This window comes from Varanus komodoensis, unplaced genomic scaffold (genome assembly GCF_004798865.1).
Source record: "Varanus komodoensis strain SLA01 unplaced genomic scaffold, ASM479886v1 scaffold1, whole genome shotgun sequence".
NCBI lineage: Eukaryota > Metazoa > Chordata > Lepidosauria > Squamata > Varanidae > Varanus > Varanus komodoensis.
The window spans coordinates 149,358-168,845 of record NW_025335268.1 but is presented as its reverse complement, the minus strand read 5'-3'; the positions used below and the strand labels follow the sequence as shown (position 1 = coordinate 168,845).

Genomic DNA, 19,488 nt, shown 5'->3' with positions numbered 1-19,488 from the left:
ACGCTGAGTGATCTTGCCTTGCTTGCAGGATGGCTGGTTGGTTGAATGTTTTAACTGTGTTGTAAGGCAGATTGGGCCTTACCCTGCCTTGCCTGGAAAGTGGCTGTTTACCACAGAGTTTTAATGCATTTCAGCAAACAGTCACCTCACTTAAAAAAGACCTGTGGCAGCTGTATAATCTCACTTGCCCATCAAACTGATCTCCTGAAAGAGCCTTGTGTGCTTTTAATTACTAGGGTTACTTCATGAGCTATGCAGGAGAAAAATTATCTTCAGGCTCTGGTGGTATTTCACACATTGACAGACATTTATCCTCACACACATGCAAGCTGTCAGTTTCATAGGGCTGTTGTGAAAACCATTTTTGAACAGAGCATAAATTATGTTTGTGTTTTATTAAAAGAACAAAAAGTAGTTCTCCTAAGTTCCAAATCTATGGCAGAGGAGCGAAACATGTGCCAGTGTCTCACAACGCTTACCTGTTTCATTTTGTTCTCCCACTTTCTTCTGGCAGCTCCAACCCACCAAGTTGCTTTTGTCTAGCCAGTTCTCTTCCTCTATGCCTCGCCTCAAGCGCCAAATCTTTACGGTGTTGTCATCTGAACATGTGGAAATCTGCCGAAGAGCACCAAGAGTCAGCTGGGAAATACCCTTTCCCAAAAATGGGATATTGACTCTGTGCGGAATGAAGGGTGGAAAGCTTGGCAGTGGCGTATGCCAAGAAAAATCTCACTGACATCCTGCTTAAATATTGTAAGCCGTCCTGAGATTTTGTATAATAGGATGGCATACAAAATAAATGTATTTTAATAAAATACATAAAATAAATATATTGAAGGCCTCAAATCCTCTCATTAACTGTTCCTTTAACTGGCTTTTAAGAGAAGAAACAACCAGGAGGGGAATGCTAAAACCTTGACAGAATGCAAGGAAAAATGCGTTCTCAATGGTGCAAATGAAAAATATCCTTTTCTAAATAAAGCCAACGTGTTTTGGAACAAAGAGGTCTTCCTTCAAAGGCAATCTTGCAAGCCATGATGGTGGACAAGCAACCACTGTATTCAGAAGTTGGCTTAGCATGTTCCTAGCAGGTGGATCTGTATGATTGCCCTTGAAGGGGCAACTTTTCATTGGGTTTATTAAGACTGAAATGCTTTCACTTTTTGAATTCAGTCTGTCTTTCAAGAGAAGAGACATAATACAATTTAAGATGAGAGCCTTGCAAAACATGCTAGGCCAGAGCTTTTAAAAAAGTGTTATGAAAGACACGCTTTTCACTACATGAGAGAACAATCATACCACCAACTTCTTTTATTTCTTTTAACAAAGATTGCAACTTCAGCTTCAGCTTCCTGAGCAGTTTACAGGATGAAACAGTAATAAAAGCACAGCAAAAAAGCCAAATCCCAATGATAAAAATTGACTGTTGGATCATAGTATCTAGTTCAAATAGCTTGCTGAGGTGATTTTACGCTACTGTGACAAGGCACTAAATGGATTATTTCCCACTGCTGCTTTTATAGAGTTAAACTTTCAGTTTTTTCATTTTACTCATCAGATTTTTGCCAGTGAATTTTTAATATTCTAATGTTTGAATTGTGATGTTGTCTATTTTTAGGAATGGCAGGATATTTATCTTTGAAATAAATGCATTAATAATCAATGAATAGGCAATTAAAAGCTGCAAAAAGGCCAGAATTAAATTTTTGTTAAAATTTTGGAGACTAAAAAGGGCTGCCTGATGGCAAGATGACAACAGTGTAGAGGAGTATGTGAGCCTCCCTGAGGAAATAATGCCACAAACTGGGGGACCATAACAGAAATTGCTGTCATCCTGGTTACTACCTGTCTTATCTCTGACAGTGTAGCACTTGGAGAGCACTGGTTGCATAACCTAGCATTTATAACTGGTTGCATAACCTAGCATTTATAACATTTGGAGGGTACCACCAGCCTGATGCCCTCCAAAAGTTTGGAACCTCAGCTCCCATTAGCCATAACTTGCTTGGCCAATGGTCAGGAATGCTGAAAACTGTAGACCAAAACATCTGGAAGAAAGCAGGTTGGGGAAGGCTGTTTTTTGCAGTGACGTTTGCATCTTCCACTTGCTTCATCCATAATCTCTCTATAATCTTTACAACAAATGTGACACAGGTCATTATTACCTCCATAAAGTGGGTAAAAGATGCAAGGATAGTGATTAGCCAATGGCCGGCTAGCACATCAATGGATACGCAACTTTTGGACTAAGGACATCCCAGCACATACTCCTAAAGCACAATCCTATGACTTTCAGATAGAAAAAAGTTTGCAACCTCCAGCACAGCTGGGCGGGACATGCTGCAAGTTGCAGGTCTTCTTTCTGTCTAAAGACGCACTATACTGCCAGAGTTGGAACAGGCTGCATTGTGCTCAGAAACAGGAGAACTGACTGAAGAGTTCTAGAATTCCCAAAAGGGAGGGCCAGCAAGAAATATCACTTGGAGCAGAGCAGCTAGGGCAGCCTTTGCCGATCTGGGGCTCCCTGGATGTCTTGGTCAATGGCCATGTGGCTGGGGATAAGAGCGGCTGCAGGCTAATCGATTTGGAGAGCACTCGGTCGGGCTGGGCCAGTTACCGGATTTGAGAGCAAATGGAAGGAGTTGTGTTTTAGCTTTCATTGATGGAGTTTCTAGAAATTTCCGAAAAGAAGAGATAAAAACAGAATTCCAAATGCAGGCACAAACCTTAGTGAAGTCAGATGGGCACCAGGAAACAGAGGTAACCTCTTGCAAATGGCCATGGAGCATCATGGGAGGGAGCTGGGGCTCAGACACCTTAACAAAAAGGACAAGAAAATACTGAAAAGCTATATTAAAAGAATCAGAAAATATGGTTCCATTTAAGACACCCAGAGGCTATGAAATAAGTGGAAGCCAGACCCTTGAGGCTATGAGACTTCTCATAAGGGGTTGCAGCAGTTTAAAGGCTTTAAATATTTTGTAACCGTTACTTTCAGCCAATGATCATACTGTCTGTTGCCAATCGAAGTTACAGCCCCAAGCATCTGAAAGAATGTTGGGGAAGGCCATTCTGCAGCATTCAAATCACAGTGCCAACAGTATTACTTCACAGCTAGTCAGTAATCTCTGTGTAACATGTGCTTAGAGTGTTAAAAAAGTCTCTCATGTCAAACAATTCAAAATCCGCATTAAAAGGCTGAATTATACCAATTTGCACAAGTTATCGTATTTTGTATTATCATAGGGAAGGGCAAAGAGCTATGCAGAACACTCAAGTCCCCCTCCTCCACTAACAGAAAATATTCTTCAGCTGTCACTCCCACCTTGGCATATGAGATTTCAGATCCTTTGCCCCTATATTGTCAAGCATAGCTTGGCAGCCATAAGGCCTGGAAACTTGCTTTTCAAAATCATTAGCAAAAGCCAGTATTCTCCATATCCTGAATTGTGCATGCAGCCCCATATTCTGTAGTATCTTCCTGGAGAATCGGAACACAGAGAAATCTCTTCCTATATTAAGGGAAAGAGACATCGTGTGCCCAATTCTTTACAGATTCAGGGCTATCCTTACAAAATTTTCACCTTGGTAGCATTGTTTGAAACTACCCCTGGCTTAAATGAGCTCTGAAAAAAATATTTCCCCAAGGAAAATAGGGAATAATTTAAGAGTGCAGATACTGAAGCACAGGAAAAAAGCAAACAAATGTTGACCACATTTCAATCCTGGTAGTAACACTGAAACTTACAAATACTATTGGAAATAGAGAAGGTAAAGAGGGAAACAAAGATTTTATTGAAAAGTGGTCTACTTTTGTTACGTTCTTGAATAGCTAAGTACAGGACAAGACTCCAAGACCATTGCAAGGAGGAAAAGCTATATAAATAATTCGCCATTGATTGAAATAATAATGTTAGTGACTTTACAAGAAAAGATGTGTAGCACCTACATGAAATTATATTACTAGCCAATTAAAAACTAGGGAAACCAAACAAAAAGTAATGCTGGGAATATGCTACATAAACCCAAGATTTTGCACTCAGAAGTCTTCATTTTGAAGTCTCCAAAACTGGAAGCAAAAAAACCCTGAGGCTGTTGTATTTCAAATATATCATGAGAAGGCAATTGTCAGTGGAGAAGGCAATCAGGCTGGAGAAAGTCAAAGACAGCTCACTTCCACAAGAGAGCCACAACCTTGAGTTGAAAAGAGCTGAGCAGAGCTTTCAAGGACAGCACATTGTGAAGGACACTTATTCAAAGAGCTGCCATAAGCTGGAGACAACTTGATGGCGCATAACACAATTCTGCAGAATAGTGCATATTTGCATAATTTGCTTCAAGAGCAATATTTTCATTTTCAAGTTATTTAGAATTACCTGCAGAGGCAACACTCAAAAGCAAAAAGAAAGCAGTACTGATCTTTCAATCCTACTTACGCACCCTGCTCCAACTCCAATGAGTTCAATGCCGCTTACCTCTGCTCCTCAGGCCAGCTCCCATCCTGAAAGCTTACAGGGCTAAATCTGCTTAGCTTCAGAATGAGACATATGCCTTCATACTATTAACTGGGCCATGGCAGATACAAAGAGATACACAGTGCCAGATTTTGGTTCCCAAACCCAATGAGCCAGCTGTTTGGTCAGGTCATCTGCCCCCACAGTTTCAGCTGTTTGTTTGTGGTTTTAAAGGAACAGGATTTTGCTCTGACGAATAAGGCTAGGATGCTTTGGAAGACCCACATTTCATGTGGCACGTTGTGCAAGAAGAAGCACTCCCACATCTCCAGAAACAAATTCTCTGTAAATCAAAATTACAGCCAACTCCCATGTATATCTACTCAGAGCCAGTCCTATCCAATTCAGTGAGACTTACTGCCAGGTGGGTGTGCATAGGACTGTAGCCTTTGCTTCTCAGAAAGTCAATCTAACACCAGAAGAAGATAAGATGGGCCCATGCTGGATCAGGACTGGTGCACATGCTCCCTAGCAATACTGGAATAGCATTTCACCCTCAGGACTAGTAGCTACTGATAGCTTCGTCCTCCATGGATTCCAAAGGCTACCCTTATCCTTCTAAAGTCGCCAAACTGGTGGCCATCGCTTCATCTTGTGGAAATGAATGCCATAGCTTAACTATGTGCTACTTAAAGGGGTGCTCCCTTTTATTTGCCCTGAATCTCCTACCAATCAGCTTCATGGGATGATCAAGGATTCTAATATTACAGAAGGGGAAGAAAAATGTCCCCCATTCATTTTCTCTGTATCATGCACACTTTTGTACACTTGGGTTATGTTCTGTCCTTGCCCCTTACCTGCCTGTTTTCTAAGTTAAATAATCCAAGGTGTTGTAACCTTTCCTGATGGGGGAATTTCTCTAGACCCTTTAGATCTCTCTTCCTGCACTTTTTCCAACTCTTCAATATCTTTTTTTAGGTGCAGGGACCAGAACTGTACTCAGTATTCTAAGTGTGGTCATACCATATAGATTTGTATAAGGGTAGTATGGTATGTACCGTTTTATTTTTGACGTCTTCCCTAATTCTAACACTGAAATTTGCCTTTTTCACCCTTTGATAGTCAGCTGTGTTTGAGTACAATGCATTCAGAAGACCCAGTGAGCCCTGCTTTACTGAAATTCTTCACATGACAGAAATCAACATGTATTTGATAGCAGAACTTCAGAGCTATAGAAGTAGGCAGCATTTTATTGACTAGGTTAAGATTTGCTACTTCTAGACCAGTCCTAAAGCACAACACGGATGACATATTTTTGGAAAACCTACTTGGGCACAGTCTTCCATGCTTAAATCTTGGCAACTCTTTGTTTGCAGTATCCAGAAATGGTGCAGGTGAAGGACCAGGCAGCAAAGTGCCACCACAACCATGCGAAAATGCCAGGCCCCAAATGAGCAGGCATACCCTCAGCTAACCTCAACCATCCACAGCATCTCAGACATTCACTTCTATTTTTCAGTAAGCTCTACTTCCTGAAGCTATGAGTCACTGTTGGTAATGTGATACTTGATGGGGATTTGCACTAATGACTAAGTGAACTTAATAGATTCTTCACTGTGTGTGCAGATGAACCTTGCAAGGATGCACGAAAGACACAAAGGTGAGAAAAAATGCACCACTTTTGATGCACTCCCTATGTAGGAGCTGGTTCTGGCATCTTAAATAGAATAAAAAAAGAATAAAAGGACTGATTTCGGGCAACTTGGTTCATTTTAAGAGGAGTTTCTCCTACCCTGTTTAGGTCAGACTTTTGCCTACATTTTTTAAGAAGTGTCCTGTTCAACCTCTTTGCTAAAGCAGGCAATGCTATGGCAACCAGTGCCCTGTTAAGGAGGACAGCCAAAGCACTTCATTAAGAAAATACCTTTGTTTACCTTTAGCAGATTTTTCCCTCCATTTTGTGCAACAAGAGCTCTTAATCCTTTATTAATGAGAGCAGAAAAGGACACTGTTTTGTTGGGTTTAAGTAAAAATACCCTGAGCAAACTAGTCACAATTCCCAGCATTTACACGCATTAGGAATCCCCAAACAGAGCCACTAAGAAAATGCTCATTTCACATCACTTCAAAGATAACTGCAACTCAAATCCCACCCCAGATTTCTGCTGAAAAAAAGAAAATGAAGTCCAAATAGGAGTCTGCAGTTCAGAACTAGTATGCTGACTGCAATGTATGTCCAACGTCCACTCACCCCACACGGCCACATCTGCTCTGGACCTAACCCTCAGGTGCAAATGTAAGAGAGGTAGAAGGAAATCCTTCCGCCAGCCATTTCCATTCCATTGGCAGGCAGGCAGCCTTAGAACTAATCCAAATTTCCTGTCCAGAAAAGCCCATCCCGGAATGAAAACAGGTTTGCAGTGATGGCAAAACTGGGGCATACACAGAAAAGGCTGGTTTGATTTGATCTGATCTGAGAGAAGTGGAAGAGCCCACACTCAATATCTGGTAATTGCCCAAGACGGCACTTCTAATGGTTACCTCCTTTCTTTCCCTCTCCCTACAACAAGCCACCAAACTTTCAGACTGAAGTTTGAAGTTTTGCCTATGGCCTGATCCAGCAGGGCTCTTATGTGTATGCAACAAGTGGTATATACATGCATGCACATTCTGAGAAATGCAAATACCAAGTGATAAATATGTTACAGTTCATATATTGATCTGGAGGTGCAAACTTGTTAGATTTGCCTTCAACTCCTTGCCCTTCCTTTCAGCTGTGCACCTGTTCTCTACTTATGGCATACTAATCTGAATTGGAATGGGGACAGGGATTGGAAATTGCAGATTTGGGCAGGTATCTTTCTTGCCCAAAAGAAACATTTTGTGCATGCTGGCACACAGCAGTTCATGTTCCATGCTTTCTCCCATGCGTGATATGTTTACAGCCCCCGCCCACTGCCTCAGGGTTTGAAGTGTTCCTGGTGTGAAACACTGAGAAGGGGAGGAATATACACCCTTCGGTAGCAAAGATATAAATGAAGCCAAGCAGCAGCGTTTTAGACTTCCGTGCATGAGGCATAAGCTAGCCCTGGGTGGCTAGGAGGGACAACTGACTTCATTTTCTACAAAAACATTTAACAGCAGGCACAACTCCTTACGCTTCCTGTACACCAAACCAACATAAGCAGGTGGGGGAGAAGAATGGGAAGCTGCTCTAAAATTATGCAAATCTGAGCTTTGCTGTTCACTTGAGTACCTCGGATTATTTTCATTTTGTTACAGGCACTGTATTTAGCAGGTGTTTCATTCTGCTCATTTTACGCTGGATGGTGGTCTGAAACATCTAAACAAATCTATGGAATGTGCTCCCCAGAGAGGTCCGCCTGGCGCCGTCGTTATTTGTTTTTCGGCGCCAGGCGAAGACCTTTTTATTTAAACGTCATTTTAATTGTTAATATTATTTGCTTATTTTATCTGGCCAGGGCAACTTATTTTATATTGTTAATTCGTTGTATATTTTAATTTTATGTTGTGAGCCGCCCCAAGGCTTCGGCGAATGGGGCGGCATAGAAATGTTTTAAATAAATAAATATGTGGAAAAATATTTCAACTCCCCCTGCCCATATTTGCATTTCTCTACATATTAGCTCAACATGCCAACTTAGTTCCTTGGCTGGGAATTTTGCTGAAGCCATCAGAATAACTCCTGAAATTAAGCAGCCAAGGGGTGTGGGGGGAAGGAGACACAAGTCTGATGCAAGAGTTTATGAAGTGGTGAAAGGGCCAGGGGAAGGGGGAAACGACTCAAAAAAGCAAACGATTAGACCCCGTTTAATGCAGGCTGCTATTAAAATATTGAGCAAAAACTTTCAGCTTGTTGTAGCTGGCTAAATAAACAGGATTGAAAAGAGATTTTTAAAGGCCCATTAAAACCAGATTAAGCTCAGCAACTTGAAATAAACAAGCAGAAAAGGTGGAGGCAGGAAGTTAGTTCTGTTTTATGTCAAGAATTGCATTCAGGCTTGACGGCTGCCTACTTTGAGCACACCATGTGACATGTACTCCCCAGTGATGCTCTGTGACAACTTCCCTCCTCTGTCTCTGCCTGGCTTTTTGCACACAGTGAACAGGAAGAGCTGCGCTGTGGACAGAGCAGCCACAAGAGTGTGGGCCTCTTACCTTCCAGATGCAGGCAGTCTGGTCGCTTGAGCCGCTGATTAAGAACTGGTCATCAGGACTGATGCTGGATTTGACATAGAAACTGGAGTTTTGATGTCCACTAAAACTGGACACTGGGATCCAACAGAAGAACAAAACACGAAAATCACAAAAAACCCAAAAACACAGAAGGAAAAGACAACTTAAGTTATATAACACAGGAGGCCAGCAATGCAGGCATTTCCTACTCGCTTACACACCCTCACAGCCAAATAGCTGAAGCATGTTTCTTTTAGTGCAGGGCCCAGGGTTTCCCATACTAGCTACGCACAGCAGTTGCCACCCTGTAGAGCGAAGTACGAGGAAGAAGCCTAAAGACAGTGGGCAAACAGAGTCAAAGCAGCATCACAAGAGCAGAACTCACAAGAGGAAAATAAGCAGGATATAAAGGCAATGTGACACCACCACCACACCAGTCTTGCAAGCTGTATGACTAGCGGTTACCCTGTTCTAGCACAGTCGTGGTAGGCCAAAGGCATGGACCGGACGATGGCAAGCTCAGATCCACTTAACCCCCCTTTTTCACAATTCAGTTTGTTTTGTCTTAGTTCCAAAGCAGATGTTGACATTTCCACCCAAATCTGTATGGACCTCCTTACCTTTTTTGTTATTTTTTGGAGGAGAGAACAGATAAGTTTTTGTGTGCACTTTTCTAAACAGCCCTCAGATCTTACAGTGTAACAACAGGAGGTTCTGATGATAAATGCGAGGCTAGTTCCCCATAGGAAGGTCAGTCAGTGCCTTAATTCAGGGTCCTCATGGCCAGGGGACACAGCTCTGTCCCTGCTCTTTGGCTCAAAGGATGATGCTGACTCAGCAGGACTGCTCCATCTCCAGCCTTGCAAAAGTTTCAGGCTAGAAGAATTGGGCAAATACCCTTTAATAGCCCATCAGCATTCCAGAAGGGGAGCAGCTGGCCACATTCCAGGTCTTGTCAGCCTCCATGAGGCTTGATTTGCCTATATCCCCCTCATAAGATAGGTGTGCCAGTTGAAGAGAATTTCAGCCAGCACAGCCCACCTGGAGCTGCCCAAGGGCCTAGTCTTTTTTCTGATTGCTGTTGGATCTTACTAGTTTCTCTTGTAAGCCTCAAGGAACCATAGAATGGGACACTGCATCTGTTTCCCAAAGTGTATCACAAATTTGGAAATGTATGGATTTTGATGGTCAACTATGTTCTGGTTCAGAAAATGGAACTTTAGTAAGTTCTCATTAAAATGTAAACCTACCAACTTTCTCACACTTACCCAGTCCCTATACCCAGTAACATATTCCCTTTTTTTTAGAATGCCCTTCTAAACAGAATTTGGCAACTTAGACTGGACTGAAGAAGGCAAGGCATATTGCTGCACTGGTGGTATGTGAAGGATGCACCACCTTTTTTCCAGCCCCATTCAGGTGTCTCCCCTCAACACAATTACTGTTGCTTGGGAGATAAGAGTAGCTGTTTTCATTGCCCCCAGTCCTGGTTTTGCATTCCCTGCTTGCTGCTTCTTTTTATCCTCAGTGTCCACGTGCTGGGGCTCAAGCTGCTATACATATTCAGACCTTCCCAACCAATTGTAGCAGGATGAAGCCAGCAGGAATGTGATGGAAGGGTAGGGCCAATTAACATAGCCCAGCAAGCTACTAATACCCATACAGGGTTTCCATCTTTTGACAGCTGAATTGTGTTGCAGAAATGTGTGTGGATTAATGCAGTATTTCCTTGCATATTGAAGAAATAATCCTTTACATAAGAATGAAAATAGATGTGAAACATTTCAGATGTCATTGCACAGCCTTTCCTCAATTTCTCATAATGCTTTCTAGCCACAGGAAGCCTGAAATGGAGACTTCTCAAGACTGACCCTATTAGAAGCTGGCCTAGGGTTGGAAACAACTGCACATAATTTAGCAAAACATAAAATCATTTGAGAAACTTATTTCAGTTCAGCTCACTTTTTTCAGTTTTCCTACACACATGAAGAGCAAAGTGGAAGTTCAGAGCAAAGTTTACAAAACTTATCTCTGCTTCAGAGTTGATGGGCCTCAGATTCCACAGGGGTGTGTGGAGAATCAAAAGAGCGCTTACCTAGTGCACAGATGTAGACCCTGGCACTAGGAAATCCCTTCAGTGCTTCACTCATAGTTCGGGCCAATACAATTGTCGCCAAGTAGTTCCAATCTTCTGACCATTTGGACTGCCAGCAATTTGTGTGTGCATATGAATATCTGTGTGCTTTTTGTTGAACGGTTTTTGCCAAGAGGTCAATTTGCACATCTTGTGCCTACATGCTGATCATAGCAATTGACATCTACTTGTGGAAAGTGAATGCATTCCTGTATGACAGAACCAGTAAGTTCCTGCAGAGCCCAATAGGTTGGTTTGCTAACCTGGGATTCCAAAAAGATTTTGCCAGCAGTATAAGAATAAACAGAGTTCCTTATTTAATGGATTTACACACCACTCCCTTCAAAGGATCCTAGGATGCCATATGAAAAATTCAACAGTCCAATGAAATGAATTCTATTTGCTCTTCCTCTCTTTCTGGCAGGCTGCCTTATGTTCGCTGGAACACCATTTGTTTGCTTCTCGGCCTGCAAATTCCATGTGTTCGGGCAAGCGCCTTAAATCTCTTAGCAGCATTTCTGTGACAAGACCGTGAAGCTTCAGTGTCAGAAAAGGAAGCTGCTGCTCCTATCATTTCCTGCAATTGGTATCTTATTGCTTGAGGAGGATGTGCATTGGCTCAGTGACCAGGCCACAAGGCTATTTTTAAGGACCCTGCAATGCCTCACCTGAACCATTCCGCCTTGGAACCACTGCCCAAATATCTGCAGCTCCCGATATGTCAAGAACTGGAAGCACCTGTCACTACTGGGGGAGTTACATGCAGATATAGAGCCCTCTGGGTTGACTGTGGAGGCGGAAAGGGCACATTCCTAGACTTAGCACAAAATGTTATCGAAGGCCTTCATCAGTCAGCCTGAAAGCAAAGCTAGCTGCAGCGCAGCTTCCCTTTTCTATGTCAACACTGTGACCTGTAGCAAGAACTGATTTTTATCATGGTGAAGGAGGCAGGATTCTAGAGTGCTCTTTGAAATGTGTATTCAGTAGCCATATTGTGCCTCCATTTCGTAGCATTTAACAGAGGACTGCTCATTTTCAGACTCCTGATGTAGAAATGGACTGCTCTCTATACTTCCTGCTAAAACTTCTTGCAGCTAGTGCTCTGTGCTGGATTCAGGGCAGTCTCCCTCTGTCCTGCAACTGGGTCCTGAAACTCAAGGTGCTCTGCTACCAGTCAAAGTCAGGTGATAGATCCAGGGCTGTAAGCATGAACATGTGTGGTTAAAAATAACGCTCCTTACCTTAAGAATTGCCTCCCAGCAGCTAGGAAACTGGGTCCCCTTTAAAAAAAAGTCTTCCCCTACCAATTAATTTAGGTATGCATGGGTAGGCAAGGAACTTTTCGACAACTGCTCCTAAGGCTATTATAAAACACTCTTAAAAACGGCTGATTGTATTTGGCTAAGTAGGACTACAGTGCAGTGTGTGCCACCATCTACTTGGCCAGACAGAATGGAAGTGAGAAAATGGAGATTAACAGCAAAGAAGAAAAAAAGATACAGAGAGACTAAGAAAAAGCCAGTATCACACAACTGTTACCAGACTTGATGCAACAGGACCCAACAACTACATAGCCTTTGGGGCTGACAGCAAAGACCAAGCCAACACTTTGCAATGCCCTGCAGAGTTAGTTTTTCACACCAGCTTTCCCTAACCTGCCTCTCTCTAGACATGTTGGACAACAATGCCTCTCACCTCAGCCAGAACAGACAGGCTGCCTGGCAGTGAGTGATAGGAGTTGTAATTCAACACATCTGGAGAGTTCCATGTGGGGGAAGGCGGTTGTACACTTCCCACCTCCCTCCTTTAGCTCCCCAAATGTGTCCAATAGCCAAAACTCTACATACAAGCTGAAGCAACTTGGTGATAGCAGCTGCTATGTCTTCCTTATATTGACAATTCCCATCCAAGCTGTCAGACAACAGCTCTCTAGTGCTACCAAAGCAATACTGCTCCTCAGTCAGAAATAAACAATTGTACACAATCTCCTAAGTGTATTCCAGCCTGAATTCCAGTTGAGGATTTGTAGCTCAGGATAAAGCAGCGATCAATTCTTTGAGAATTGCAGTAAATTGCCTCTGAAATAACCAATGTACCCTGACCAGCATATTGGTCCTTTCCCAGTTTGGTTTAAATGTACAAAAACTAGAAGGTACCATGTGAGCTCAGATGGTTGGGAAGTAGACAAATTTGCCATCATTTTTTTTTCCTGACCCCATTTACTCCAGAACAAGGGAAAAAAATAATTATGTCCTAGAGATTTCAATCAAAGGAAGTACAAAGGAGAAAGTTCACAGCACCTTCTTTTTTCAAACTTATCTAAGCAGATTTGCTGCTCTCTAGTGGCATGATGAGAGATTCTGAAGTCAGTGACCAAACAAGGTGGCAGATGCTGGGGAAAAATAAGTCTCCACAGTGCTGAATTAAACTGCTTTGGATAACTTTTAAAAAGTCGCAAGGCAACTTCATGGAGGATAACCTTATTCACGGCTTCTATCCTGATTAGGCCTCTGTACACCAGTCACTGGGGAACATGAGGGTGACTCATGTCATGCTTGCAGCTTCCCATGGGCAGCTGGTTGGCCACTGTGGGAACAGAGTGCTGGGCAAGTTAAGCCCCTGATCTGACCCAGGATGGCTCTTATGTTACTCATTAGAACTGCTGTGGAACCGAATCCTCACACATAATCCAGAAATACATTTCTTGCCATTTTAATCATTTCACATCCTTTAGATGGAGATACTCTCAGGATGAGCATGAGGCTTATCGTAATTGTTCGACACACACTTGGAACAACTGATCTTATGCAGACCGTGGTCCTTCCCTCTATGGAAATTCAAGTGGTGATGTTCTGGTGCAGCAGCATCAAGGCCCTACTGCATCACACACACGCTTATGCATCAACTTTTTTCCGTCTCTCAAGCAAAAGTATTTAGGACTAAGATGTTAAGCACTCTAACTAAAAGCTATCCTTCCTTTGTAGAATATTGATTCACCCATCAGAAGACAAAAGGTATCTGAAGAAAGGAACTATAAAGGTTGAAAGCTTCTACATTAGCACCAAAAGCAGCTCTCCAGACACAGGTATTTATATAATGATTACCTTCTCCAGGCTGCAATCCTATGCACACTTACCTTAGAGTAAGCCTCACTGAACACAGTGTAGCTTTCTTCCTGGGAAACATGCATAGGATTGTGCTGTTAGGCAAGGTACAAGTAAAATAAATACATGTGGGCAAATTTAATAAGGATGTAGTTTTAAGGCTAACTAATGATATCATTCTTACCTGGAGTGTTCTTCAAACTTGGCATGCTGAACATATATATATTGTCATCAGTGCAATTAGCAAAGAGGCTGGTACCAGTGGAGTCCAAAATAAGACTAGAATAGCCTAGAAGAGACGTAAGCAAGTTGCCACATCAGAAATCTGTGGAGGTATTTAGTAGAAACAAGTGCGAGCTTTAACAAAGTGTCCCAGTGCAGAGTGCCCCCTCTTGGGTGTCCTAGCCAGCCAGCCATATCTCTTCCGGAAGACTGCATTTGATTCCTCCCTCCCTAGTTTTCAATTCCTTCCTCACAAGAGGTACCTGGCACTCTGTGGCCGCTAAGCATGTTCAGTCTTCATTGAGCTGTTTCAGAGACACCGAACATATCATGCATTACTGTAATCCAGTCTGGAGATTAGCAGAACACAGGTCAAAGCTGCCAACTATCCCTTTCCAGGAGAAGTCAGAACTGGTGCATCAGCCTGAGCTGATGGGAGATCAAAGAGACACCAAGTCTCTAGTGAAGAAAAGGATGCAAGGAGCAAGCCTAGACCGCAAGAATACAATCCCCATTCACAACACGCTGTTTATCTACCATAAAGATGAAGCACACACAAACCCCAGGGGTTCCTGGACTGAGGGCCAGTTTAGTAGCACTCAGCCAGTCCACTGCTGATGCTGGGCCATCATCCCCACTCAGATGTAAAGAAGCAGAGCTAGGCATCACCAGCATATATTGATAACATCCATCTCCAGATGTCGCTCTGGACAAAGGTGTCACTCAGTGGCTTCATGTCAATGTCCAAAAGCACAGTGGCCGAGACGGAATCAGGCATGACCTCACAACAAATATGCTGCAAGGCGAAGCAGTATTTGCCAAAAGGCAAACATCCTCTTCTCTTCTCAGACCCCCAGAGAGTGGTGGAATCACAAAAGTGGTTCATAGTTAAGCTCCCCGTGCTGAGTCTACCCAAAAGGCACCACAGCTGATGACATTGAGTGCCATGGAAAGATCCAGGAGAATTAGCAGCACCAGATCCTCTGTACTTCTCTTGGAGCAGGTTATCAGTCAAGGGAACTAAGGGCACAAACCTATGGAAGCTTACATAGAAGACGGACCCACAAATCCTAGCATGTAGGAAGTTGCATAGGCTTGCACCTTGAGGGAGTTTCTGCACCAAAAGCAAAGTCTGAATCCAAATGGCAATGGTTCCATATAATCACTCTCAACCAAAAATGCAGCCATATGTAGGCATACAAAGCAGAGATTACTTAAAAAAACAAACAGAAAGAAAGCATTGTTTTTCAATTCATTTTAAATTGTTGTTCCCTGTCTCAATGGCTTTTTAGAAAATAACGTAATATATAAATAAAAAAATAAAAGACACTGGTTTCCTTCCCAGTAGTTTTGTCATACCAAGTTTACGAGTGCTGTTCCCAGGGTAGCTGAAAGACCTTGATGGCACTGGATCCTGGCGATAAGTGGCATAGTTCTTGCGCAGGTCCCAGACTTTGATTACACTACAATTCAAGAGACAGAACTGCTCAAAATCCCAAACCATCGTCCATTCCCATTTGTAATGCACCATATCCCCCCACCCACCAAGGAGAATGCGACTCTTCATATAACCAATGGACAGAACATGCCTATCTCATTTCTCCAAAGAAACATTAAGCTGAGCGACAACATGGGTGGGGTGGCTGCAGTGCAGCATCGACTGCACGATTTTTTCATCTATATTCTGCTTCAGTAGAACCTTGAGATCTGCCTACCAGAGTCTGATACAAAATAGCTCAGGTGTGTGGATATAGGCTATGCATTAGGGAACAGGCTTTCTCAAAACACATACCTGACTTAGGAATTTGCTACCTGCTCCAGAACCAAGTTCAGAAGTCCCTTCACGCACAAATTTATTTATTTATTTAGAAAATTTCTAGGCCGCCCCATTCGCCGAAGGCGGCTTACAAATAAATAAATTAAAATACATAAATAACAATATAAAATACACATAACTGTATAAAATAAGTTGCCCTGGCCAAAAAACTTTAAAATAAAAACAACATTAACAATTAAAATGACGCTTGAATAAAAAGGTCTTTGCCTGGCGCCGAAAAACAAATAACGACGGCGCCAGGCGGACCTCTCTGGGGAGCGCAAATGAACCTGCCTGGTTGGTCCCCAAGCATTCTTGTTTCACAACCTAGATTATAAAATAGCCAAGCAGAAGCTTTTGAGCAGTTGTTATTGTTTTGACAAACGGGAGACAGAACCCCTGTGCCGTTCATTTTAAGTCACCCAGGGATGTTAATAGGGGAGGATCCTGACCAACCTTCCATTCACATCTGCTTTAAAGTAAGTATGTGTTCTCATCATAGAAAGGCCATAAACAGTGAAATTATGTTATCCTGGTCCTTTGGTGTTTCTTAAGCCTTCTTAAGGAACTGATATCCCAGTGGCAGAGCCACCTTGGGGGAAACCAGAGCAGGCTGTATCAATCCGAGGGGCACTCTGTCCACTTGCACCCTTCTTCACCTTACTTTACCTCCTCTCAGATGGACATTAAGTATTGCCCATCTTGACCCAGTGCAAGAATTGGATCCTTACCCATCAACTGCTCCTGCTGAGATTAAGGTGTGTTCATCTTGGAGCAGTACCACAGTCACACTCTGTTGGAAATCCTGAGAAGAAAGAAAGAAATTCCTTTCTGAAGAGGCTGATGTTACAGCAAAATTATCTGATGTAGTTCCAGTCCTGGGAATCTCTTGCAAACAGCTTCAATCGGTACCTTTCCAACATTCTACATCGACCAAGTTAGCAACAATTTGCCATCTCTAAGGAACAGTAGCTGTATCACAGTCATTTGATCTATAGGTGATTGTGATACATGAAAGAAAACACATAAAAGAAGGCAAGGCAACTGAAACTGCAGTCCTAGTCACATTTACTGGGGAATAAACTCTCTTGAACACAGTGGGACTGGCTTTCTAAGTAAACATGCACAGAATTGTGTTGTAGGCCTTTCAAATGGTTCCAGTGCTCTACAAAGGGAAGGGGGAAGTGCCACCTACAGCACTGACCATCTTGGGATTTCATGAAGCGGGATGCTATACCCTACAGTCCACACTGCCCAGATCACAGAACTTGCTATTTAATCCTAACTGAAGGTTGAACTTGAGTTGAAAAAGCTGCACAAACATAAGCTGGGTTTCTGTATAATGCCAACTCCCATGGTATGGGTTGTTAAATTCTGAATTGTTGTAATGTCAACCCAGCTGCGTTAACAAACTATGGTCTTTTAAACACAAATGTATTGTCTGTTTTATATGTTAATGTTTTTCTTATTTTTATAATTTGTTTTTATGAATTCTGTAAATGGCCCAGAAAGCTTTGGCCATGAGATGGTATAGCAATGAAATTTATAATATTTAATATTTATTATTATTGTTACTCCTCCTCCTCCTCTAGTTCAGAGTTCTTTACTGAAGGCCATTGGACCACTGGGCAGCCTCCAATTACTTCAAGTGTGGCTCCCAATTTCTCTGTTTCTCCCTCCCTCCATCTTTTTTGCAGCAGCTTTTTATACCATCACATGTATACCTTTGCCTTATACCTGTAAGGCTAGTCTTTTTAAACAAAGCTAGACTTTTTTTGTTTTTTTAACAAAGATGATTGTAAGTGACTTGTAATTTCCACATTCTTACCACTGAGGGAGCAAGTCCTTTAATGCTCTGCTTTTTCTTCTTTAATTTGGATGGTGTCTGCTTGTCTATGATGTTGTGGGCTCCAGTTATTTGTTTCACTTGTCGGTAAAATCCATCTGAAAGACAGTTTCAGAATACAATATTAAAAACCCCTTCCTCAGTACCACAGTTGCATATAGAAATTCACATGCACTGTTTGGAGTTTTACTAAATATACTGTTTCTCAACTAGAGTTGTACCTCTGCAATTAATTTTTATATTTTTAATCAGACTTAATGAAAGCAGGAAAATGGAACCAGAATTACACAGCAGATGGCATAGGAATTAGAACAGGGTGACCCAAGTTCAAATCTCCAGTAAAACTCCCTGGATGATCTTGTGGTGATGTTAACCTCTGAGATTATTGTGAGGATAAAAGGGGTGCATGGGATAGAAAAATAACATACCTTTCTTATTGCACCGAGTGTCCCACACCATGATGTTTCCATCTCTGCCTCCCGTACAAAATACAGCTGTGAAATATACAGGTAGAATCCCGCATTTAAAAATATTTCCAGTGCAAAACTTTGTTGATGAAACTCTAGCTGTTCACCAGCTCTCTATAAAATAGTGCTCATTATAATAAAAACTGAAACAACTTGCTTTAGCAAATCAAAACACTCTTCCAGATTTCAGTGCAACCTAATTAAACACACTACTCTACTCTTATGCAAGTGTTTTGCGTATTCACTTGCCACTGAATCTTTCATTCTTTTATTTATTTATTAAAACATTTTTATGCCGCCCCATTCGCCGAAGCCTCGGGGTGGCTTACAACAATAAATTAAAATAATTATAATATTAAATTAAAAATACAAGAATACAATATAAAATAAGCCGCCCTGGCCAGATCATTTTATCATCATTTAAACATGTAATTGTAGTTGGAATGAATTCCCTACTTATTTCTTTTACTTTCTCCATCACTCATCTCTTTAAAACTGCCATTGAAAGAGATTCCCTGAACATTTTGTTTGATTTTCCAGTATTCCTTCAGCTAAGGGAGCCTCCACACTTCACATTTTCCCCACAGCTTTAACTTGGGGTAGACAATCTGTTGCCCTCCAAAAATTTTGGAGTACAACTCCCACCAGCTCCGGTCAACGTTAATTCATGGGCAGGAATGATTGGAGTTGTCCTCTGAAGTATGCTGAATTTCCTACCCTTGCCCTAGGTACTAAGCCACAAAAAGGGGACTACTGGCTTGGCTGGAGTTTTGCTCAAACACGCTGGTTTATTTATTTATTTATTTATTTACAGTTTTTATATGCTGTCCCAATTGCTACTCAGCCCCGGGGCGGCTCACAACACAAATAAATACAACAAATAAAATTACAATTACAATTGCATATTGTCACATCTCTTCTGATCCTGCTGGTTCTTGGTCTGCCATGCGCACCAACAGAAGTCAGCAGGAGTAGCAGAGCCCTTCATGGCTTGCAGGCAACAGGAGTTCCAAATCAATATGCCAAGCATTCAGAACACAAACATAGAAAACACCCCCCCATTTAAATGCTGCGGAGCATAGATCTTATGGTGCAACAGCAGACCTCTTCCTCCTCTGTGCAAGGCAATCTACACTCTAAAGCACGAGTCCTCCAACTCATGCTTGCGCGCACAGAGATCATTTTGGATTCGCTCAGAGTAAACGATCTACGTGCGAGCAAGCTGCTGCTTCGCCCCACACGCCCCCC

The 19,488-nt window shown here is 42.2% G+C and overlaps 1 protein-coding gene across 1 annotated transcript in view; it reads right to left on the bottom strand.

Annotated features, from left to right (window-relative positions):
- Positions 1-19,488, bottom strand: part of DTL (denticleless E3 ubiquitin protein ligase homolog) — a 30,443-nt gene that overhangs the window by 5,826 nt on the left and 5,129 nt on the right. Inside the window, exons 6-13 of the mRNA XM_044448096.1 lie at positions 18,202-18,267; positions 17,756-17,871; positions 16,659-16,732; positions 15,471-15,574; positions 14,074-14,178; positions 8,634-8,746; positions 2,727-2,816; positions 480-615 (exon numbers count right to left, since the gene is read on the bottom strand). Of these exons, the coding sequence (XP_044304031.1) occupies positions 480-615; positions 2,727-2,816; positions 8,634-8,746; positions 14,074-14,178; positions 15,471-15,574; positions 16,659-16,732; positions 17,756-17,871; positions 18,202-18,267 (804 nt within the window). The remainder of the gene's footprint in view (positions 1-479; positions 616-2,726; positions 2,817-8,633; positions 8,747-14,073; positions 14,179-15,470; positions 15,575-16,658; positions 16,733-17,755; positions 17,872-18,201; positions 18,268-19,488) is intronic.